Genomic DNA, 24,501 nt, shown 5'->3' on the forward strand with positions numbered 1-24,501 from the left:
GGCAACTCCTTTTGGGGTGGGGCAGGAGAGGAAGGGTGGCGCCTCTGAACCTTACCCTGTTACCATTCTTGCTAAACCTCACAGCAGCCTAACTGCTTTTATGCAACGCAGGTTCATCTCATACTCATCCTGCAGAATACTCTCATTTGCCTCTGCTATAATGGTCCGATTGTAAAAATCATTACAAAAGTAGTGATTCCGAATCAAAAAATAAGTAGCGACCCCTAAGAACATTGGATAAACATGTGGTTTGTTTTGTGTGTTATAGCCGTAAACATTAATTTTGAAGCAATTTTGAAAGCGTTTTCTCTCTACTTAAAACATAGTTTCTTATTGAAATGACTTTTCAGGATGTCTTGAAAACATAGCGAAACATAGGGAAAGTCATCCAGGCTGGTGGTCTAGCTATCAAATGCATGCTGCCATTTACCGAAATTTCTTAGTCCAGGGTAAAGTTTTCCAGAAATCAAGCCGTATCGCTGTATGAAAAGTCATTTACCGCTGTTGAAACTTACATTAAAGGCAATTTCTCCTTTTTAAAAATTGCTTACTTATTATTACCCACCAAAATAGCCAGAACATTTTGAAGTTACTCACTGATAACCTTACCATCTGAAACATGCATGGGAAAAAAATAAAAATTTGACTTCATCTGAAAAGAGTTGCAACATGATATATGAAATGTTTTTTCATGATGTGAAGGAAGGAACATTACAATTTTTCCATTTCAGATCGCCTTTGTTTTGCCATTCTCTACAGCAGACCAAAGAGTTCATCAAATGTACATTATTTCAGCATAGATAATGAACTTGAATATGAAAAGTAAGTATTGCTTTTTCAAAGATTGTTAGTAACGTTTTTTTTATTTTGAAGAATCTAAAGGTATGTTTATAAAATTGGAACATTACAAATCTGTTGACTGTTAGTTGCAGGATACTTTTTGCTTTAACCCTTGGTAATAAAATAGATCCTTAGGGAAAAAAATCAGAATGAAAGAACCTTCCTAAATTTAAAAATTTACATTTGAAATTCTAACAGTTTACAGTATAATGAGATATAAACTAGAGTACTAAGATGCTGTGTTTTTGCCAGTGGAAAAAAATGTGTGGAAAAACAGCTTTTTTATTCAGAAAGTATTTTTATTTGTTATTTGAGGTTAGGTTTAGGCATTTTAACACTTGTCAGGTATTTTAATAGTCATCTTTTACCAGAGTATTTCTTCCATTAGTAAGGCAGTACCTTTAAGTTGTGTGACCTATAATAATTTGGTGTGTGCTTTCTTGCTTTATTTTGATGTTGTAGCTACAAAAAGGCATTTATATTCAAAGCATCTGGAATATACATACACATTTTTGTTTTTCATTTTTGCAGCTTCTACGCAGATTTTGGACCACTCAATCTAGCAATGGTTTACAGATATTGCTGCAAGATTAATAAGAAATTAAAGGTAAAGTATTCCTTACGGAAGATTTCACTTAAGTAATCATTGTTAGCCTGATCTTGCAGGGAGGAAGGGAAATCTGTTTTTAAAAAGGAAATGTAATGTTTTTCACTGGAGTGGTGTTTGAGACATACATGTGGTTTATTGTTTTATAAAGTCATAGTATATCTATTTGTTTTCCAGAGTGTTGATGAATGGCTTAAGTTTGGGTCATTTGGTTCTGGTTTGGATTGGTGATGCTCATATACTTGAAAAGCCAAAGTTCAGATGGTCAATAAAGTGAACCTCTTATTGTCTGAGCCAGTGGAACTGTCACCTAACAAGAGGAGCTTTCCTTCCTTTGGTCATTGTTCTTTCTGCCTTCACTTTGATAGGGAGTGTTAGGAAAACTAAGAGAAATTGGATTCATCTTACTTTATTTCATTATGCCTTGAAGCTCGCATGATATTGTACTACTTGTGACTCTTCACTATGACCCTTTACGCATATGATTAAGGAGCAGAGAAGCAAGGGCAGACAGCATACAGTCTTTAAGACTGTATCACTGAATTGTAAGAGTGTATTACTATTAGTTTGAACTTAGACCTTATTCATTTATTTTAAAAAACTCTGAATTGTTGGTCATGTACAATAAAAGGTGTTCATATACCGCTAGCAATTCTAAGAGTCACTGTATATTCTCAAGTAGAAATACTGGATTTGGGGGGGCAGGTGCTTTTTAAAAACAAGTTTATTCAGCTGATTACTTATTAAACTACTACACAGAAATAAAATTCATTTTCAATTAAAAATTAAATTATACTAAAAATTTATGGGTGAGTAAGGCAGATCTATTTCCCCTTGAACATCAAACTTAAAATTCCACACCATAAATGCTAGAAGCATCTGTCAGAAGTTACTAATATGTAAAAAGGAAGTTGCATCGTTGCTTTTTCTTTTTTCTATTAAATTTGTATTCACTAGAGATGTATACAGAGATGGGGACTCTTCTTTCTGGACTTTATTCCTCGCTGGAACAGGAATATAAGCATTTGTGGCCTTGGGTATTTATGTTCCCCCCATTCCGTTTTTCCAGTTGCCAGTGGCAGGTTTTTTGTTTCATACAGGGCTGAGAAGCTAAAAATAATTTCCTTTTCCCCTACTGGTGTTCCTTTACTTTAATTTTGAAAGTTTTTTGTTTGTTTGTTTGTTTTAAACATACTTGGCCATCCTTTTATCCTTTGGGTCAACCAAGAATATATTTGTCCTTTTTTCAAACTTTAAAAAAAAATTATTTACCAGAACAGCTTGCAGTGTTGACCATCCCACCTGACTGAAACTTAATTCCTATTCAATTAATAGAGGTAAAAGTGTGTTGAGAATTTGTATTAAGAGTGTCTTGTGTGTATGCTGCTTGAGGGCTGGTTGGGCTGTTGTTTTTCTTTAAATCAACTTGGATTTCTCACTCTATGTAAACAACTAAAAGAAAATATGTAACATTCATCATTGAAATACCCAAACATTGGCTCACAGAAGCAAAAGAATACTGTGCTTATTCAACTGAATATATCCTGTTTCTTACCCTTACTTGAAACGTGTCTACTCACATTAGTGAAGTACAAGGTGAGGAAGAGCTAATAAATCATGTGTTCCTTTGGTTTTTAAATTCCATATCCTTTTTATTTTTAACTTTTTATTGAAGCACAATGTATATACAGAAATATGTATAGATCATGAATATACAGCTCAATGAATTTTACAAACTGAATATACATGGATAGTCATCTGGATCATCAGATCAAGAACAGAACATTAGCAACACCCCAGAAGAGCCCACTTGTGCTCTCTTGGTTATCTCTGTACCACCCTCCTCACTCCACCCCTCCCTACCCCATTCACTATCCTGATTTCTAACAGAATGAATTATTTTTGCCCGTTCTTATACCCTTTGATGTTAATTGAAAGGTTTTGGGAAGAGATTAACAAAAAAAGTCAGACAGTAGGAAAAGGAAAGAAAAGGTCTCTCCTACTACCTTTTCCAGCTTTTTATGTATTCTTTCAGAGGTAGTCTATACTTAAAGTGTATCTGTTTGTAGCTCCTCTCCTACATTTTTAAAAAATTGAAGTGTAGTTGATTTATGATATCATATTAGTTTCAGGTTTCTCCTCTCCCACCCTTTAATTGTACATTTGTTCTACTCCAAGGGTATGTCTTCTATGGGAAGGTACATGGTATTTTGGGTATCAAAGTTTATCTTTTTAAGTCTTGCTAATATGAATGCTTCAACATTATGAGGTTTGGAATTAATTTTAATCACAAAATAAAGTTTTAGAAAACTTGAAATTAGAAAGGAAATACTAACAGCTGTTTATCTTTATGCAGTCCATTACAATGATGAGGAAGAAAATTATTCATTTTACTGGCCCTGATCAGAGAAAACAGGCAAATGCTGCTTTCCTTGTTGGATGTTATATGGTAAGTATTTAACTACTTTTCTAACGTATTAGTGAAAATACATACAACAGTGGTACTTTAAATTTGTGGTTGAAATTTTGAACTTACTTTTTCTTAGACATCTTGATTTCTTTCCAGAAAGAACATGTTTTGCTTTATAAAAATTGACCAACTGGGAAAGGCTATGGAGGGGGGAAGGGGTATATGGGAGATCTCTGTACCTTATACTCGGTTTTGCTGTTCTGAACCTAAAACTGCTCTAAAAAAGTCTATTTTAAAAAAAATTGACCAACTAGTGTGAAAACCTTTTTATGTGTTACGGCACTTAAGGTTAGAAAATAATGCCCCAAATCTGTGTTTTTATTAACTCGTGATCCATTTAGTAAAGTTGTGAAGGTGGACTCAGGACCAATAATTGATTTAAAACAAAACCAAAAAACATCAAAAGTGTATCACATGAGGTAAGAGTGCTGTATAATTTGAATACAGGCAATGTTTTCCTAAATAAGGTGTGATTCTAAACACACCAAAACATGCCATAAGGACATGGCATGTCGGTACTGTAGGAAAATGGGTAACATACTGTGTAGATTACATACAACATTGAGTGGTTGGCCTTTTTGGGTCATTGGAAGTATGCTTTGGAATAGCCAGTATTTCGCGAGTTATGAATTTCATTTATTTGTAAATATCATGGAAAGTGGTTATTTAGAGGCAGATTTTATCTAGTGCCTGCATTCATCTTCAGGAGTACCTAAGTAACAGGTTTTCCTGAATAAGCTAAGAGGTCCTCCAGAGTGGTGGTCCTCATGTTTTTGGTGGTGTGGAAGCTAGCTGTTGTACTCAGTGGAGAAGAATATCGAGTAGTTATTCCAGATAAAAAAGGATTGGTGGGCTTCCCTGGTGGCGCAGTGGTTGGGAGGCCGCCTGCCGATTCAGGGAACACGAGTTCGTGCCCTGGTCCGGGAGGATCCCACATGCCGCGGAGCGGCTGGGCCCTGTGAGCCATGGCCGCTGGGCCTGCGCCTCCGGAGCCTGTGCTCTGCAACAGGAGAGGCCGCGGCAGTGAGAGGCCCAAGTACCGAAAAAAAAAAAAAAAAGGATTGGTGTTAGAGTTCTTGAGGTAAGTTCTTGTCCCAGGTTGCTACTTGGTTCTGTCATGCTTTCTTTTAAAATTTTCTGACATGTAGTTTGAACGTCTGGAATTTACAATGATAAGACCAAAATTTGGTGGTACTAGTTGAAATTGCACCTCAAAGTTGGGTAGTTTCCTTTTCTGCGTTTAAGGTATATCATTAACAATGACTAAGGCCTTTTTGGGTTTTGTTTTTATACTTGTGCTCACAAAAGTAACTGAGAGAAATGTTTCTGAGGTAACTAAGTTTCATTATCATCTCTGTATGAAACACAGGTTGTAGATTATATCTCTTGTTAAAATTTGATTTTTTTTTTAAGCTTACCCAGATAAGGACTTTTGTTTGTTTTTTGGCTTTTGTCATCTCTCCTGATGTTTATTGTACTTAGCAGTAAAAATCCTGAGGGGGGAGGGTGGGTGGAAAGAGCCTCTGCAGGGTCCCAAGAAAAAGAATGGAGAAGGTAGCTGTTTTAACTGGGGTAATTGGTCCCATTACTTGGCCAGTCACTGGGGAGAGGAATGCCATGGATTAGAGTAAATTGTGACAGCTTTACAGGAAAAGGGACACAGCCAGAATTCTTGGTGTTCATAAAGTATTAAAGGGAACCGTGTAGAAATGGCCCTTGGTGTAACAGTAAAAGTCATTACACTGCCCAGGAGAAAATCTGGATGGCTGAAGCAGTTCCACCTAAGAGAATGTTCTCCTGATCAGAGCACACAGAGCTTGCCTGGGCTGCATTGGAGTCAGTCATTTGTCTTTCTTTGTTAGATGAGATGTCCCTAAAACGGCGGGGCCTTGAGTAGCCAGATATGGTAAGTTCAGTGTGAAAGAACCCCTTAGAGGGTAGCTGTGGGCATCATGCAAACCAAGCATTGTCTTAGAAACAAAACACTTGATAATTTTATAGATAAGAAATCTCTCTTTTTAGATCTTGTTTCTGTTGTTTTTTTATAGCTAGTGAAAAAGCAGTAACCCCTTGGCATACTGATTGAAAATGTGTTAGCATGCTTGTTCCTAGTTTGGTGTTGGCCTTCTGACTTTGTTTATGGTTGTATTTTGGCATGCAGAAGTTTATTTTTCTACAGTTAATATATTTTACATTTAGAAATCCTTCCAGGGTTTTACACTCCCAGGTCAGCACTGATTTGATTGGTTAGGAAAGTGCCAGGTAAGCGATTTGGACTCAAGGAATGAACTTGAGCTCATTCCTCTGTTCAGTTAGAAGCCAGGTTGGCAGGAGGTTTACAGCTCTTGGCTGTAGTAAATGTCTTTGCACCATGACTGGCTGGCTAAAGTAGGAGCTTGGAGCTGTAATGATGCTAGGTGGGGAAACAGGAGAAAAACTTCTAAGAAGAGGAGGTTTATTAATAGGAGGAAAGGAGTGTCAAGACGTGATATGGATACCCCAAAAGATTAAACATCAAAAGTAAGTAAGTAGTGTAGGTTTAATCTGGTTGAAGTCTATTGGATCCTCTGATTAAAGATTTGTAGAGATGAGTGAGAATTCCCCAAAAATTGATCTTCAGGCCTGATGACCTTTTCTGGAGTTGTTTGAGGAATTTTGGAGATAATAAGTCTTTTTAATGACTGACTTAGAGGATGGTGTAGTAATATTAAAACAAAAACAAAGTCTGGAGGAAGTACAGACAGGATGGAAGTATTCCAAATGGACTGATTCTATTTAAAAGGACTGACTCTGTCCTTTTCAACTCTGGGCCTCTGAAAGGAATCATTCTCCCTTCATTCTTATGTACTCAAAAGGACCTAATAGGGGATGTGGAGAGAGTGAGAGAATAAAGTGTTAGTAATTATATTTTTTTACCTTAAAAACAGAAGAGGTTAGGCTTTATAAATACTTAAAATACTCAAATACTTAAAATAGGATTGACATGCCCATACTTTTCAAATACATTGTATTTCTAAATATTACAGTTTATGTGGCCTGGCAAATGGATTTGCCAACTATCTGAAATGGTAGATTCTTGGGTAACAAATTAGGGTGCAACTAAAAATCTTTTTTTACCACTCACCATAAAAGAGTTGAGGGACATAAAAGATAACTGAATTTTTTGTTTTTTTTTAACAAAAAGGTAAGTGAACCATATCATTTTACAAAATAATAAGTTTGCTACCCTGTTGTGATAAGTCAGTGGCTGTTTCCTAGCCAGATTTTGGGGTCATTTCAAGTAAAGGTGAAATTCTAAGTGGCAAAGTAAGTGCTTTTCAAAACAAATTCACGATTGAGAGTGTATTTCTAAAATAAAAGTTTGAAACTTGGTCATTTTGCTTTAAAAAAATGTCATGTGCAAAACCCATATTTGGACCCTTGAGAAATTTAGAAAAACTTCCTTTAAAAAATACTTTTATATTTATTTATAGAAGCAGGATACGTTCACCAGTATAATTTTATCGCCTGATTTTTTTAGTTAGTGATCTGTTCTTTCACTTTAGTACATGTTTTATCATCTTTATACCCAGATTGTATTCGTCTTTCTCAATTGATCCAAAGTGTCCAAACCAATATTTCATCCAGGACCACACATTGCATGTGGTGGTAGTGTCCTTAATCTCTCTCACACATGGTCCTTTTTTGCTAACACTGATTTTTTATAATAGCTAACACTATTTTCTTGTAGAAAGTTCCACCTTTTGAATTTCTCTGGTTTCTTCTTTGTGGTATTTTTTAACTTGCTTCTCCATTCTTTGTATTTCTTGTGAACTGGAAGTTTTACCTATAGGCTTGTGCATTAGTAGTATATGTTGTATCCCATAAGAAGACATGTAATACCTAAATTTCCATTAGTGGTGCTAAAAATGGCACCACTGGATTAGGTGCCAACCATCAAATCCCTTCAATATATTGTTTTCTCCTTATGATTTAAGCATTCTGTGTGGTGTTACTTTGGAACTGTTTGTATATTCAGTTCCCCATCAACCATGCATGTTGGTGTTTTAAACAACAATTGATCATACTTGCCTGAATCAATAATTTTATTAGGGTTTCAGTATAACATTTTTCTAATTACTTCATTCCCCCTTCACTTATTAGCTGGCTTACTTTTATGGAAATTGAGCTTTCCCTCATTCAGTTGGGGCTCTTTGGTTACCCTGAAACGAATTTTCCTACCGAGAAGGCAGAAAGAGTGGCCGTTTCCCTTTAATCACCAGTTTTTGAAGTATTACATGAATAGCCACAAAACAGAATTTTAAAACCCTATTTAAAGTCATTTAAATAATGTTTCATTGGGTTTTGAACTCATTTGCTAAACATTTTAAAAATGTGCAGCACTTTCCCCACACCTGATTAGCATTTGGGAAGTTGGAAATTTACTAACCAAATGCACATCATTGCTGAATGGGATTAAAAAAGTAAGTGTAATCATTCCTGCATTTGCATTTACGTATCATGGTAATGCATCTTTTTTAGTTACAGCAGCCATTAAAATCAAGAGTTGAAATAGCTGAACTTACAACTAGGCTTTCATTTGTTTTTATATATTTATTTTATTTTTGGCTGCTTTGGGTCTTCGTTGCTGTGTGCGGGCTTCCTCTAGTTGCGGCGAGTGGGGGCTACTCTTCGTTGCTGTGAGCGGGCTTCTCATTGTAGTGGCTTCTCTTGCAGAGCACGGGCTCTAGGCACGCAGGCTTCAGTAGTTGTGGCTCACAGGCTCCAGAGCAGAGGCTCAGTAGTTGTGGTGCACAGGCTTAGTTGCTCCGCGGCATGTGGCATCTTCCCGGACCAGGGATTGAACCCGTGTCCCCTGCATTGGCAGGTGGATTCTTAACCACTGCGCCAGTAGGTGCAAACATTAATACCTAGTTGCGAACAGTTATTTGGAAGAGGCCATTGTATAAGGGATGAAGTTTAGGGATTTAGGTTCAGATTGAGCTAGCTTTTAATTTCAGCTTGGTAGACTATCTGGCACAAATTAAGCGTTTACTAAACGTCATTCTCTTTCTCTTTTTTTGGTTCTGTCTACCATTATTACACCTTAAATCTGCTTTTTATATTAAAAAACAGGAAAGTTACCGTTGTATCTTACTGATTATCAACTTTGGTTACATCTTACTGCCCCAGCATTTATATTTTCCTATAGATACATAGTACTTAGTTCTTCTATAGGTTAAATGTACTTTTGAGGGCTTGCCTGGGAAATTAACCATTGTTTCTAACAGTTTTCTGTGGTTAAAGCATCCTGAGTGTAAAATAAATGACACAAGCAAACTGTTGGTACATAATTTGCAAATTTGCCCTCCTATAATGTTCAATAGATTACTTTGGTAGAGCTAATTGTGGTAACATATAGATTCCCTGTTTAAAATGTATCGCTGTATTATATTTTTATTTTAAGCAATTTTTATAGCCTTCAGAATGGTTTACCTTGTAAACACTTATACTAAAAACTGTGATACTAATTAAATTCTAGGAATATATTAACTCAGCAATCTGAGTAGAATCCTAAATTGCATTGAATTTGAGATTGCTTCAACAGTTGTAATAAGAGCTCAGGGGCTTAGTTTGTTACTTAATGATGATCTTTTGAACCTGTTGTCCATTTTTCTTAATGATTTAATTATTTTGGACTCAGAGTACTCAATGCTGGGTTAAGGTAGCTACAGGGTGAAGGCATTAGACAAGAACTTAAGACAAGGAATGCTGAGGGGAGAGGATCTGGAAGCAGTGGGTGGGAATCCAGTTCAGCAAATAGCAGTCTAGACAGGGCAACAGAGACTGGAAGACAGAACCCGGTGGGATGGCCAAAGTCTTTGTAAACACCCATCCCTGGGCAAACACCCTTCCTGGGTACCTGTGAAAGGCAGAGCAAACAGCAACCAGGCAGAGGTAAATAGCATCCAGACACCAGGCAGTGTGAGGTGCACCAGAGCCACAGAAAGGGGCCAGCATGGCCCCCTGCCGTAGGAAAAGGCCCTGTGGTGGAGGCAGCTGGCTGTCGTCACCATCATTCATCAGAACTTTACTTCCCTTTTCACCTTACTGAGCCTATCTGATATTTCAGCTGCCTGTGAGACTTGCTAGGGGCTAACAAGTCTTGGGAAAGAGTAAAGAGAAATGGCCCCTCTGACCATTTATGATCTTTCATTGCAGATCTGTTAAGTTCTGTGTAATTTTGGATCCTATTCTTGTTTCAGTACTTCTTTTACACAGTGTGGTTTCTTATCTTTAAATAAGGCTTGAGCAGTAGGCCCTCTTCCATCAATAACAAGCAGTGTGATCTTGGGTGAGCAGTTAACACCAGAGGTTAGAAAGTAGTAGCCTGCCAGTTTTATGTAACACAGAGTATTTATAATTAGTAGTTTGTTTTTGCCAATGTTTACAAATGAGGTGCCTTTATTTTAAATATTCAAGATTTTTGCTTTGTCTTAGAAAAGTCCCTGCCACTCACATAGAATATATCCATGTGTGCTTATACCCAAGGCCAATTCCCTCACATTTATTAGTCTGGCCTTGGTAAAGATGTGTTTGCTACTCTAGAGTTCCAGTTTCCTTTTATCGAAATTGAGCATCATTATACCAGCATACTATACATACAAATAAAAGTAATTTGAGAAGTTAAAACTATTGAAATATAAGGCCATCTGAATCTTTTAGAGAGATTTATGCTTTTTTTTTTCTTACTGGTATTTGTGCAGGAGCTGTGAGAGTGATTTTATCTTATTTACTTACTTTATCACATAAAATTGCTTATTATATATAATCTTTTCCCTGTTCACCTTTTTTATTCAGCAGTTGAATCTTTAAGCCTGTTTCCAACTTGCATAGATTCATGAAAATTCTATGTTAATCTGGATAGAGTGATTTTTTTTTAAAAAAGATCAATCAAGTTCTTGGCATTGGGATGACTGTGTCATCTGGCTGATGTGAAAATAATTAAATATGGGAAACGTTGTGACATTTCTCCATGAAGAATAATTGAAAATAGTTTACTGAAGTGAGAGAGTGACATGGACATATATACACTACCAAACGTAAAATGGGTAGCTAGTGGGAAGCAGCCGCATAGCACAGGGAGATCAGCTCGGTGCTTTGTGACCACCTAGAGGGGTGGGATGGGGGGGTGTGAGGGAGGGAGATGCAAGAGGGAAGAGATATGGGAACATATGTGTATGTATAACTGATTCACTTTGTTATAAAGCAGAAACTAACACACCATTGTAAAGCAATTATACTCCAATAAAGATGTTAAAAAATAAAAATACTGAAAATTCTGTCAGAAAACTAGTTTACTGGTTTATTGGGTTGGAATTTAAATATCCTTTGTTATACTTAACTCTGAGATATGATGACTTGTGTAATTTTTTAAAAACATTTTTACTGGAGTATAATTGCTTTGCAATGTTGTGTTACTTTCTGCTGTATAACAAAGTGAATCAGCTATATGTATACATATATCCCCATATCTCCTCCCTCCCACCCGCCCCATGCCACCTCTCTAGGTGGTAACAAGGCACTGAGCTGATTTCCCTGTGCCATGCAGCTTCTTCCCACTAGCTATCTATTTTACATTTGGTAGTGTATGTATGTCAATGCCACTCCCTCACTTCGTCCCAGCTTACCCTTCCCCCTCCGCATGTCCTCAAGTCCATTCTCCATATCTGCGTCTTTATTCCTGTCCTGCCCCTAGGTTGATCAGAACTTTTTTTTTTTTAATATTCCATATATATGTGTTAGCATATGGTATTTATTTTTCTCTTTCTGACTTACTTCACTCTGTGTGACACACTCTACGTCCATCCACCTCACTACAAATAATTCAATTTTGTTCCTTTTATGTCTGAGTAATATTCCATTGTATATATGTGCCACATCTTCTTCAGCCATTCATCTGTCGATGACACTTAGGTTGCTTCCATGTCCTGGCTATTTTAAATAGAGCTGCAGTGAGCATTGTGGTACATGACTCTATCTGAATTATGGTTTTCTCAGGGTTTATGCCCAGTAGTGGGATTGCTGGGTTGTATGGTAGTTCTGTTTTTAGTATTTTAAGGAACCTCCATACTGTTCTCCATAGTGGCTGCATCAATTTACATTCCCACCAACAGTGCAAGAGGGTTCCCTTTTCTCCACACCCTCTCCAGCATTTATTGTTTGTAGATTTTTTGATGATGGCCATTCTGAGCCATGTGAGGTGATACCGCACTGTAGTTTTAATTTGCATTTCTCTAATGATTAGTCATGTTGAGCATCTTAATAGATGTGCCTCTTGGCCATCCATACGTCTTCTTTGGAGAAATGTCTATTTAGGTCTTCTGGCCACTTTTTAATTGGGTTGTTTGGTTTTTTGATATTGAGCTGCATGAGCAGTTTATATATTTTGGAGATTAATCCTTTGCCAGTTGCTTTGTTTGCAAATACTTTCTCCCATTCTGAGGGCCATCTTTTTGTCTTATGGTTTCCTTAGCTATGCAAAGGTTTTAAGTTTCATTAGGTCCCATTTGTTTATTTTTGTTTTTATTTCCATTTCTCTAGGAGGTGGGTCAAAAAATATCTTGCTGTGATTTATGTGATAGAGTGTTCTGCCTGTGTTTTCCTCTAAGAGTCTTATAGTGTTTGGCCTTATTACATTTAGGCCTTTAATCCATTTTGAGTTTATTTTTGTCTATTGTGTTAGGAAGTGTTCTAATTTCATTCTTTTACATGTAGCTGTCCAGTTTTCCCAGCACCACTTATTGAAGAGGCTCTCTTTTCTCCATTGTATAGTCTTGCCTCCTTTATCGAAGATAAGATGACCATATGTGCGTGGGTTTATCTCTGGGCTTTCTTTCCTGTTCCATTAATCTATATTTCTGGTTTTGTGCCAGTACCATACTGTCTTGATTACTGTAGCTTTGTAGTATAGTCTGAAGTCAGGGAACCTGATTCCTCCAGCTCCGTTTTTCTTTCTCAAGATTGCTTTGGCTATTCGGGGTCTTTTGTGTTTCCATGCAAATTGTGAAATTTTTTGTTCTAGTTCTGTGAAAAATGCCATTGGTAGTTTGACAGGGATTGCACTGAATCTGTAGTTTGCTTTGGGAAGTACAGTCATTTTCACAATATTGATTCTTCCAATCCAAGAACATGGTATATCTCTCCATCTGTTTCAATCATATTAAATGTCTTTCATAGTGTCTTACAGTTTTCTGCATACAGGTCTTTTGTCTCCTTAGGTAGGTTTATTCCTAGATATTTTATTATTTTTCTTTCAGTGGTAAATGGAAGTGTTTCCTTAATTTCTCTTTCAGATTTTTCATCATTAATATATAGGAACGCAAGAGATTTCTGTGCATTGATTTTGTATCCTGCTACTTTACCAAATTCATTGAATAGCTCTAGTAGTTTTCTGGTAGCATCTTTTGGATTCTCTATGTATAGTATCATGTCGTCTGCAAACAGTGACAGTTTTACTTCTTCTTTTCCGATTTGGATTCCTTTTATTTCTTTTGCTTCTCTGATTGCTGTGGCTAAAACTTCCAGAATAGTGGTGAGAGTGGGCATCTGTGTCTCGTTCCTGATATTAGGGGTAATGGTTTCAGTTTTTCACCATTGAGAACAATGTTGGCAGTGGGTTTGTCATATATGGCCTTTATTATGTTGAGGTAAGTTCCCTCTGTGTCTACTTTCTGGAGGGTTTTTATCATAAATGGGTGTTGAATTTTGTCAAAAGCTTTTTCTGCATCTATAGAGATTATCGTATGGTTTTTATTCTTCAGCATGTTAATATGGTGTATCACATTGATTGATTTGCATATATTGAAGAATCCTTGCATTCCTGGGATAAACCCCCTTGATCATGGTGTATGATCCTTCTAATGTGCTGTTGGATTCTGTTTGCTAGTGTTTTGTTGAGGATTTTTGTATCTGTGTTCATCAGTGATATTGGCCTGTAGTTTTCTTTTTTTGTGACATCTTTGTCTGGTTTTGGTATCAGGGTGATGGTGGCCTTGTAGAATGAGTTTGGGAGTATCCTCCCTCTGCTATATTTTGGAAGTGTTTGAGAAGGATAGGTGTTAGCTCTTCTCTGAATGTTTGATAGAATTCACCTGTGAAGCCATCTGGTCCTGGGCTTTGTTTGTTGGAAAATTTTTAAACACAGTTTCAATTTTAGTGCTTGTGATTTGTCTGTTTATATTTTCTATTTCTTCCTGGTTCAGTCTCACAAGGTTGTGCTTTTCTAAAGGTTGTGCTTTTCTAAGAATTTGTCCATTTTATTGGCATATGGTTGCTTGTAGGAGTCTCTCATGATCCTTTGTATTTCTGCAGTGTCAGTTGTTACTTCTCCCTTTTCACTTCCAATTCTGTTGATTTGAGTCTTCTGCCTTTTTTCTTGATGAGTCTGGCTACTGGCTAATCAATTTTGTTTACCTTCTCAAAGAACCAGCTTTTAGTTTTATTGATCTTTGCTATTGTTTCCTTCATTTCTTTTTCATTTATTTCTGATCTGATTTTTATGATTTCTTTCCTTCTGCTAAATTTGGGGGTTTTTTTTGTTCTTCTTTCTCTAGTTGCTTTACCTGTAAGATTAGGTTGTTTATTTGAGATTTTTCTTGTTTTTTTGTGGTAGGATTGTATTGCTATAAACTTCCCTCTTAGAACTGCTTTTACTGCATCCCATAGGTTTTGGGTCATTGTGTTTTCATTGTCATTTGTTTCTAGGTATTTTTGGATTTCCTCTTTGATTTCTTCAGTGATCTCTTGGTTATTTAGTAGCGTATTGTCTAGCCTCCATATGTTTGTATTTTTTACAGTGTTTTTCCTGTACTTGATATCTAGTCTCATAGTGTTGTGGTTGGAAAAGATACTTGATACAATTTCAGTTTTCTTAAATTTACCAAAGCTTGATTTGTGACCCAAGATATGATCTATCCTGGAGAATGTTCCATGAGCACTTGAGAAGAAAGTGTATTCTGTTGTTTTTGGATGGAGTGTCCTATAAATATCACTTAAGTCCATCTTGTCTAATGTATCATTTAAAGCTTGTGTTTCCTTATTTATTTTCATTTTGGATGATCTGTCCATTGGTGAAAGTGGGGTGTTAAAGTCCCCTACTATGAATGTGTTACTGTCAATTTCCTTGTTTATGGCTCTTAGTATTTGCCTTATGTATTGAGGTGCTCCTATGTTGGGTGCATAAATATTTACAATTGTTATGTCTTCTTGGATTGATCCCTTGATCATTACGTAGTGTCCTTCTTTGTCTCTTGTAATAGTCTTTATTTTAAAGTCTGTTTTGTGTGCTAAGAGAATTGCTACTCCAGCTTTCTTTTGATTTCCATTTGCATGGAGTATCTTTTTCCATCCCCTCTCTTTCAGTATGTATGTATCCCTAGGTCTGAAGTGGGTCTCCTGTAGACAGCATATATACGGGTCTTGTCTTTGTATCCATTCAGCCAGTCTATGTCTTTTGGTTGGAGCATTTAATCCATTTACATTTAAGGTAATTTTCGATATGTATGTTCCTATTACCATTTTCTTAATTGTTTTGGGTTTGTTATTGTAGGTCTTTTCCTTCTCTTGTGTTTCCTGCCTAGAGAAGTTCCTTTAGCATTTGTTGTAAAGCTGGTTTGGGGGTGCTGAATTCTCTTAGCTTTTGCTTGTCTGTAAAGGTTTTAATTTCTCCTTCGAATCTGAATGAAATCCTTGCTGGGTAGAGTAACCTTGGTTATAGGTTTTTCCCTTTCATCACTTTAAATATGTCCTGCCACTTCCCTCTGGCTTGCAGAGTTTCTGCTGAAAGATCAGCTGTTAACCTTATGGGGATTCCCTTGTATGTTATTTGTTGCTTTTCCCTTGCTGCTTTTAATATTTTTCTTTGTATTTAATTTTTGATGGTTTGATTAATATGTGTCTTGGCGTGTTTCTCCTTGGATTTATCCTGTACGGGACTCTCCGTGCCTCCTGGACTTGATTGACTATTTCCTTTCCCATGTCAGGGAAGTTTTCAACTATAATCTCTTCAAATATTTTCTCAGACCCTTTCTTTTTCTCTTCTTCTGGGACCCCTATAATTCGAATGTTGGTGCATTTAATGTTGTCCCAGAGGTCTGTGAGACTGTCCTCAATTCTTTTCATTCTTTTTTCTGCTCTGCGGTAGTTATTTTCACTATTTTATCTTCCAGGTCACTTATCCGTTCTTCTGCCTTAGCTATTCTGCTATTGATTCCTTCTAGAGAATTTTTATTTCATTTATTGTGTTGTTCATCATTGTTTGTTTGCTCTTTACTTCTTCTAGGTCCTTGTTAAACGTTTCTTGTATTTTCTCCATTGTATTTCCAAGATTTTGGATCATCTTTACTATCATTACTTTGAATTCTTTTTCAGGTAGACTGCCTATTTCCTTTTCATTTGTTTGGTCTGGTGGGTTTTTATGTTGCTCCTTCATCTGCTGCATATTTCTCTGTGTTCTCAATTTGCTTAACATACTGTGTTTGGGGTCTCCTTTTTGCAGGCTGCAGGTTCGTAGTTCCTGTTGTTTTTGGTGTCTGCCCCCAGTGGGTGAGGTTGGTTCAATGGGTTGTGTAGACTTCCTGGTGGAGGAGACTGGTGTCCGTATTCTGGTGGGTGGGGCTGGATCTTGTCTTTCTGGTGGGCAGGGCTGTGTCCAGTGGTGTGTTTTGGGGTATCTGTGTACTTAGTATGATTTTAGGCAGCCTCCCTGCTAATGGATGGGGTTGTGTTCCTGTTTTGCTAGTTATTTGGCATGGGGCATCCGACACTGGAGCTTGCTGGCCATTGGATGGAGCTGGGTCTTAGCGTTGAGACAGAGTTGTCTGGGAGAGCTCTCGCTGATTGATATTATGTGGGGCCAGGAAGTCTCTGGTGGTCCAGTATCCTGAATTTGGCTCTCTCACCTCAGAGGCTTAGGCCTGACACATAGGCCAGAGCACCAAGACCTTGTCAGCCATACGTCTCAGAAGAAAAGGGAGAAAAAAGGAAAGAAAAAAATAATTAAAAAATAAATAAAATTATGAAAATAATAAAAATTACAAAAATAAAAATGTAAAAGTAATTTAAAAAAAAAGAGAGCATCCACACCAATAAGCAAATCCACCAATGATAAGAAGCGCTAAAATCTGTACTAATATATACGTAAAAATCAGAAACAAGTCAGTTGCAGACAGCATACCCCAAGTCTACAGTTGCACCCAAAGTCCACCGCCTCAATTTTGGGATGATTCGTTGTCTGTTCAGGTATTCCACAGATGCAGGGTACCTCAAGTTGATTGTGGGGATTTAATCCGCTGTTCCTGAGGCTGCATGGAGAAATTTCCCTTCCTCTTCTCTGTTCGCACAGCTCCCGGGGCTCAGCTTTGGTTTTGGCCCCGCCTCTGCGTGTAGGCTGCCCTCAGGCACCTGTTCCCGCCCAGATTAAAGCAGTGGCTGATTAGGGATCTCTGGCTCACTCAGGCCGGGGGAGGGAGGGAGGGGTACGGTAGTTATAATTGGAATGCGGGGCGAGCCTGTGGCGGCAGAGGCCAGAGTGATGTTGCAACAGCCTGAGGCGTGCCGTGTGTTCTCCTGGGGAAGTTGTCCCTGGATCACAGGACCCTGGCAGTGGCGGGCTGCACAGGCTCTGGGTCGGGGTGGGGTGGGGGGGCATGTGGATAGTGACCCACGCTTGCACACAGGATTCTTGGTGGCTGCAGCAGCAGCGTTAGCATTTCTTGCCCGTCTCTGGGGTCCGAGCTGATATTTGCGGCTTGTGCCCATCTCTGGAGCTCGTTTAGGCGGTGCCCTGCCTACTGTGGGCAGACAGGGAAGGAATCCCCTCTCCTTGCGCACCCTGAAGCAATGGTCTCTTGCCTCTTAGTCAGTTCCAGACTTTCTTCTGGACTCCCTTCCAGATAGCTGTGGCGCACTAGCCCCCTTCAGGCTGTGTTCACGCAGCCAACCCCAGTCCTCTCCCTGGGGTGTGACCTCTGAAGCCCGAGCCTCAGCTCCCAGCCTCCACCCGCCCCGGCGGGTGAGCAGACGTGCTTCAGGCTGGTGAGTGCTGGTCGGCACCAATCCTCTGTGTGGGTATCTCTCCGCTTTGCCCTCTGCATCCCTGTTGCTATGCTGTCTGTCCTTCTAGGCTCCGAAGCTTCCCCCCAGCCCACCCCCGTCTCCACCAGTGAAGTGGCTTCCTAGTGTGTGGAAACTTTTCCTCCTTCACAGCTCCCTCCCAGAGGTGCAGGTCCTGTCCCTATTCTTTTGTCTCTGTTTTTTCTTTTGCCCTACCCAGGTATGTGGGGAGTGTCTTGCCTTTTGGGAAGTCTGAGGTCTTCTGTCAGTGTTCAGTAGGTGTTCTGTAGGAGTTGTTTCATATGTAGATGTATTTTTGATGTATTTGTGGAGAGGAAGGTGATCTCCATGTCTTACTCGTCCAACATCTTGAAGGTCCCCCTCAATGTTTTGGTTTTTTAAACTCTACCAGAGGCTTCTCTAAGTACATAGATTAAACTTCAAAATGTTCTGTGGGAGAATAGAAATGAGAAGTACATGTCTAAATAACTGGGCTTTATTGTTTTGAGACCTGAATTGTCAAGATTAAAACTATACATGATCAAGTTGTGATCTTTTTGTTTCAGCCCACTAAGTTATCCATTGCTACTTGAGGCTCTCTTAGGTTTTGAAACATTGATCAGCAATTCAAGATCAGAAGTTTTCACAGGGCTGGGTGAGGCAGATGGTAATTTTTTAAATGGGGGCAGTGGAATCCTAATGGCTACAATATTGTTCAGCAAAAAAACAAAACAAACAAAAAACCCCACAGAAAACAAAACCAAGAAAGTTTGTGTCATGACTTTGAAAAGCACTACCAACTTCCTAAGTATTTTCTATCCCAGTATTTTATTTTTCCTGTGAGATTGCCTTTTGCTCCTTCAGAGAGATTCCTTACCCTGGAGAGAGACAGCAGGTTCTCCCTACTCATGTTTCCTAAGCCACGGGGCTTCCTTACTTTTACATCTCTGCACTTGTCACATTTTTAAAAACTTTATCTACTTTCAACAAATTGAAATGATCAGTTGCTCACTCTTTACTGTGTTACTTGCTGTATTATATTACACCAACACTTAGTGACTTCAAACAACAATTAATGTTCTCTGAAACAGTTTCTGTGGGGAAGGTATTTGAGATTGGCTAACTTGGGGGGGGGTCTGCTTCTGGATCTGGCTGGGCTGCAGTCATCTGAAGGCTTGACTGGGGCTGGAGGGTCCACTGCTCAAATGGCCCATTCACATGCCCAGCAAGTTTGCACTGGTTGTTGGCAAGGAGCCTCAGGTCCTCGCCACGTGGGCTGCACTCACAAAACAAGAACCTGATTTTCTTGGAGTGAGGAGTCCTAAAGAAAGCAAGGCAACATATGAATTTTGGATGGGACAGAAACCTTTGGACCATAGCATTATGTAAAAAACTTATTCTGAATCTGTAAATTTCCTTCAACTTATTACATTGTACCTAAAATCTCTATGTATAAGCATTCCCCAGTTGGGTCTAAAGGTTATGTTTTTAAAAAGTTCATCACTAGGAATATAGGTTTTGTTTCTCCATAGGAAAAAATGTTACATTTTTCTTGGGTTCTTTGAACTGAACTTGTATTCCAAGACTAACCCACAATTATTTAATGTATTAGAGACTATTTCTGTTTTGAAAGTTAGAAGGAAATAATACCATTGCAATTTTAGTAATTAAAGAAACCAAGGAACTGCAATCTTGAGTTGGAGGAATTATCTTTCACCTGGTGCTTAAGAAAAAGTTTATATAATTTGAGAGAATTTCGTATTAGAAATTTAGGGAAAATCTGAATGAGGTTTCTGGATTTCATTTAATTAATTTATTTAAGTTATGTATGTATATACGTACATCAGTGAATCAAATCCTATTCTTACCCTCATTGGCCTCAAGGTATTTTTTTATTTGGTTTTCTTTTGTGTTTTTGTTGTTGTTTTTTAGAGGAAGTTTTTTGGAGGAGTCCTGCTAGGAAGACCTAAAATAGAATGGAGAAATGAAAAGGCTTTCCTAAAGTTATTCATTAAGTCTTAGAAGAGAAAGGAAGCAGGTTGGAGACTAGAAGAGAAGGAGTAAATGTAGAGAACGGGGCAGGGGGGCACTAGATTGAAAAGACTTTTTAGTTTTTCTTAAAGGAACTGTTATGCTCTATTTCCAAATAAAGAGTAAGACAATAGAAAGTCAATTGATAGATTGATCCTTAAAAGATCTAAATAAGTAATATATAGATAAATATAATGTTGAGTGCAATTATAGATGATTTTGATTAGTTAATTCATGATAAATTACAACCTTCTCTGAGTCAGTAATATTGTACTTTGAAAATTTGTTTGATACTAGGTAAGAAGGCATTCCTTTGTTCTTGGGATTGATTGTTCTTTGTGGGTTTGTATGCTGCTATAGATAAATGTTAGAAGATTCTGTATAGTTAATTATAGTTCTGTATTATTAGAGTAAATGGGATAAAATCATTTTCAGAAACAGGGTAAACATTTCCATTTATGAGTCTTAAAACAAAATTGGTCAAATGCCCTCTGGAAGCTGACTTGTTTTAAGGTATATCCTTCTCTAAGTTTCAAAGATTCTTGCTGGATCTTTGATTTTTATAATTTTTCTTAATCCAATGATATATTTGTATTAACTTTTTATCAATTATTTTAAAATTTCCTATTATAAGTAGATTTAAGTTCAATGAATTAAGGATCGAATCTGAGTCCATATAAAAGGTATTGGGTTGGCCAAAAAGTTCATTTGGTTGTTCTGTAAGATGGGATGGAAAAGCTGAATGAACTTTTTGGCCAACCCAATATGAATCTGGAGTTACAATGAAACATAAGACATAGGTTATTACTTCAGAATTTTGTTGAAGAAACAGCTCATTTATATAAATTTAAGTAATGGAGATAAAAAGTTTGTAATTAAATTTTTTAGTTATTTATTTTTACTGGTCAAAATTTAAAGTATATTTTCTCCCAAAGTAAGCTTAAGAATTGAATTGAATTTGAGTAATAATATGTGTGCCACATCTAATGCTTGTGGCCTCTGTCACCCCTTGCCTCCATGTATGGGTGGAAAATGTCCTGCCAGAAGATTCTGAGTTGGAAAAAGATGTGCCTTCGGATAGAGTGAGGGTCAGAAAGTCCGAGGCAAACTTAATTGGGGCGGGGGATGACTTATTTAGGGGGATGACTTATTTAGAGGGATGCCAGTGGACATTCTCAAGCTCCAAGTTTCTAGAACAGGTTGCTTGTGAGGAAGAGGAGGGGGAGAAGAGAATGAGACGAGTAAAATACTTCTGCAATACTGGAAATGAGAAGACAGTGGAACAACATCTATGAACTGTTGAGATAAAAGGACTGCAGACCTGAAACCATATACATAGTCCAGTGTCAGGGCAGAAAACAAGATCCTTTGGAAATACAAAAAGGCCCACCAACTGTGGACCTCAAATGCTGAAGAATCCACTTGAAGTATTCTACCAGATAAAAATGGAAGCATAACGTAGTTCTGAAGATAAAAGAAGCAAATGACAATAGTAAACAAATGAAGTTTTATAGGAAACCCGTACAATATTGTACGTTGTTAAATCTAAATGGATGGAGTTAATAAAAATATTTGTCCTGATTCTATGTTGCTCTCATCCTCCCCCCAGTCCCAGTCCCAGTCCATCCCCTATCCCCATCTCCCACACACTTCTTTACTATCATTTCGGTGTATCTTTAGAAAGGACATGAGGTCAAAGCATGTGCTCAGTCTAACATCTTGATTTAGAAAATCTGTTCTTGAAATGCTCTACTTCTTACCACAAAAGGCTGTTGTAAAAAGTTGTTGGTCAGGGCTCTGCAAGCAGCAGAAACCAGCTGTGACAGCAGATTTAAACAAAAGGGGAATTCACTGACTGGGTAGTGGGCAACTCATAGGATCCTTGGGAAGGCTAGAGAATCAGGCTCAGTTGATTGGCTAAAGATTGTACAAAGCTTACTTCTCAGTGACAGTACTATATCTTTATTTAGAAGTAAATTGCCTTTTTCTTCTCTCTTCAAATGTAGGTTATATATTTGGGGAAAACTCCAGAAGAAGCATATAGAATATTAATGTTTGGAGATACATCCTATATTCCTTTCAGGTAAATATAAGAATGTTATGGTAGATTCATTTAATCAGGCCCTTGCCAGAAATATCTTGGTGTAGTTGTTTCTGAAAAAAGAAGACCTCATAAATAGTTATTTTGAGGTGGGTGCAAATAACACCATAGATCTAGGTTACTCAACAGTGATGCTATTGACGTTTTGTTGGGGGGTGGTTGTCCTGTGTACTGCAGGATGTTTGACAGCATCACTGGCCTCTGCCCACTAGATGTCAGTAACACCCTCACCCCAGAAAATTAATTGTGAAAGCCAAAAATGTCTCCAGACATTGCCAGATGTCTGTGGTGGTGCTAGTGGTAGTGGTGGTGAATCGCTCCGACATGAGAAGTCAGAACCACTCTCACTGATGGAAACTGTGCTTTGTAATCAGATGAGAATCCTGGAGTTATAGTATGCAAAACTACCGTTTTCCAGTACTGCGGAGTTTTGGTCCTGAGGAGTTAAGAAATAAGTTTTTCCCAATAATCAGGAGTTACTTCTGGGGCAGAAACGAACCCCTTTTTCCTAGGGACACAGCCAGCAGAAATAGTGGGTGAGGTTGCTGTTATAGCACCACTACTTGAAAAACCAAAACGGCTGTGTCATAGAGGTGGTAGATAAGTAATGTCTTTATATAAGTTAATGACATCCTCATCCTTATGTCAAAGTTACCAGGTGATTGTGTTGAAGATATTTTGAAAAAAAAAACCCCAAAAACTTGTGTTTTTTTTTCTTTTTTTAAAAATCAAATGAAGTTCTAAAAGTTGCTCTTCCTGTTTATCAGAACACTTGACTTAGCTGTGTAATTAAATACTTGTATGGTGCTTAAGTATAATAAGTGTGTGAAATGATTTTACTCATTGCATACTGTATTGAGAATTTCAAATATTGCATTATTCTTCCGCCTGCAAATTAGTTAATAGTTTTAGAATTGTTGCATATACCTCAAATGCCTGATTTTGAAGACGTGGGCTTGCCTTTAAAGGGGAGGTTATGAACCTGACTTAATTGTGGACAAGTTTTGGGGTGAGTGTCCCTAACCTTATGCAGAATCTGTCTCCTTCTTAAATAACGCTGTAGGACTGTCCATGGATTTACTCCATGAATTAGAGATTTTTTTTAGGATAGTCTGCAGAGTTCAGTTATATATTGCACTAAAGACTGCATGTATATTAGTGATTTAGCCAATTAGAAGAATTGCTTTGGACGCTGTATCACTCTGCCTTTCTTCCTAGCTCAGAGATCATCTTAAGTATTCTTTGTGGTGGGTAGGAAGGGATGAAGGTTATTTTCTAAACTGGAGAGTGCTCCATTTTTCTTCTCAACTTATAACAGCAACCATATACTTCCTTCAGAAGAAGTGATTGTGTTTGTGGTCCCTGAGTCATAGGCACATTGCTGTAGTGATAATTTTGTTCTACAGAACTCTTCTTTTATAATAGTAATCCTTTATAATAGTGCCATTCTTAAATTTTATAACGCAAGGTCCTGAAACAGGGATAAGCTTACACATTTCACATAATCTAAGTAAGGATCCATGAAGCATTGTTAATATAAGAGAAGTTTTGTGTTAATTTAAATACAGGGATCAAAAATAGAATAAATGTTGTTTACTGCCATACTCATGTTTAAATTCTTAAAGTTTGGCACTGAAAAATGTAGTTAGTTGCTTCTGGTTCCAGGAACAAAAATCATTAATTCTCTAAAAAACAGGACTTAGCTAGAAGCAGTTCAGGTTTGTGAAATTTGAATCTCTTTAGTCATAGATGCCAGACATTTAATGATTCTCCAAGTGTGGCCTGTGAACTAGTGCCAGTCTGTGAACTTTTTGTTACTAGCTTGTGATAAGTACAGGAATTGCGAGTAAGATTTTACAGACTTTTTAGCAATTTAATAGACTATTTTTATGTCTGTGGAATCAAATAATAGAAGAATTTAAGCTTGTATTTATGTGTTTTTTTCCTTCCATTTTTCTAATAATTCATTTTTACTTACAAAATAAGATTATTGCATTATTGTGGGTATGTAATAGTACAAATATTATTGTATTTTACAAAAGTATCAGCCTTTGACAGATTTAAAAATCTGTGCTTCACCACATTTTACTGTTCTGAAGAACTTACTAATTGAGAGTAGGCGGGTGGTCCAGTGGTTCCCTGGTGGTGCAGTGGTGAAGACTCCACACTCCCAATGCAGGGGGCCCAGATTCAATCCCTGGTCAGGGAACTAGATCCTGCATGCCACAACTAAAAGATCCTGTATGCCACAACTAAAGATCCTGCCCGCCGCAACAAGGATCCCGCGTGCTACAACTAAGACCGGGCACAGCCAAATAAATAAATAAATATTTAAAAAAAAAAAAAAAAGCAGAAAGT

General features: G+C 37.7%; 1 protein-coding gene across 8 annotated transcripts in view; it reads left to right on the top strand.

Annotated features, from left to right (window-relative positions):
* Positions 1 to 24,501, top strand: part of CDC14B (cell division cycle 14B) — a 97,208-nt gene that overhangs the window by 44,856 nt on the left and 27,851 nt on the right. For 7 of the 8 annotated variants that reach the window (XM_089913008.1, XM_022558916.3, XM_022558919.2 and 4 more), the window contains exons 2-5: positions 732 to 822; positions 1,372 to 1,447; positions 3,804 to 3,896; positions 22,049 to 22,125. In XM_089913008.1, coding sequence (XP_089769134.1) covers positions 732 to 822; positions 1,372 to 1,447; positions 3,804 to 3,896; positions 22,049 to 22,125 — 337 coding nt within the window. The remainder of the gene's footprint in view (positions 1 to 731; positions 823 to 1,371; positions 1,448 to 3,803; positions 3,897 to 22,048; positions 22,126 to 24,501) is intronic. The other variant, XM_089913010.1, reaches the window with a different exon arrangement.

The sequence above is a fragment of the Delphinapterus leucas genome, chromosome 6 (genome assembly GCF_059928025.1).
Source record: "Delphinapterus leucas isolate spDelLeu-1000000601 "Yukka" chromosome 6, BTC_Dleu_Yukka2, whole genome shotgun sequence".
Classification (NCBI taxonomy): Eukaryota; Metazoa; Chordata; class Mammalia; order Artiodactyla; family Monodontidae; genus Delphinapterus; species Delphinapterus leucas.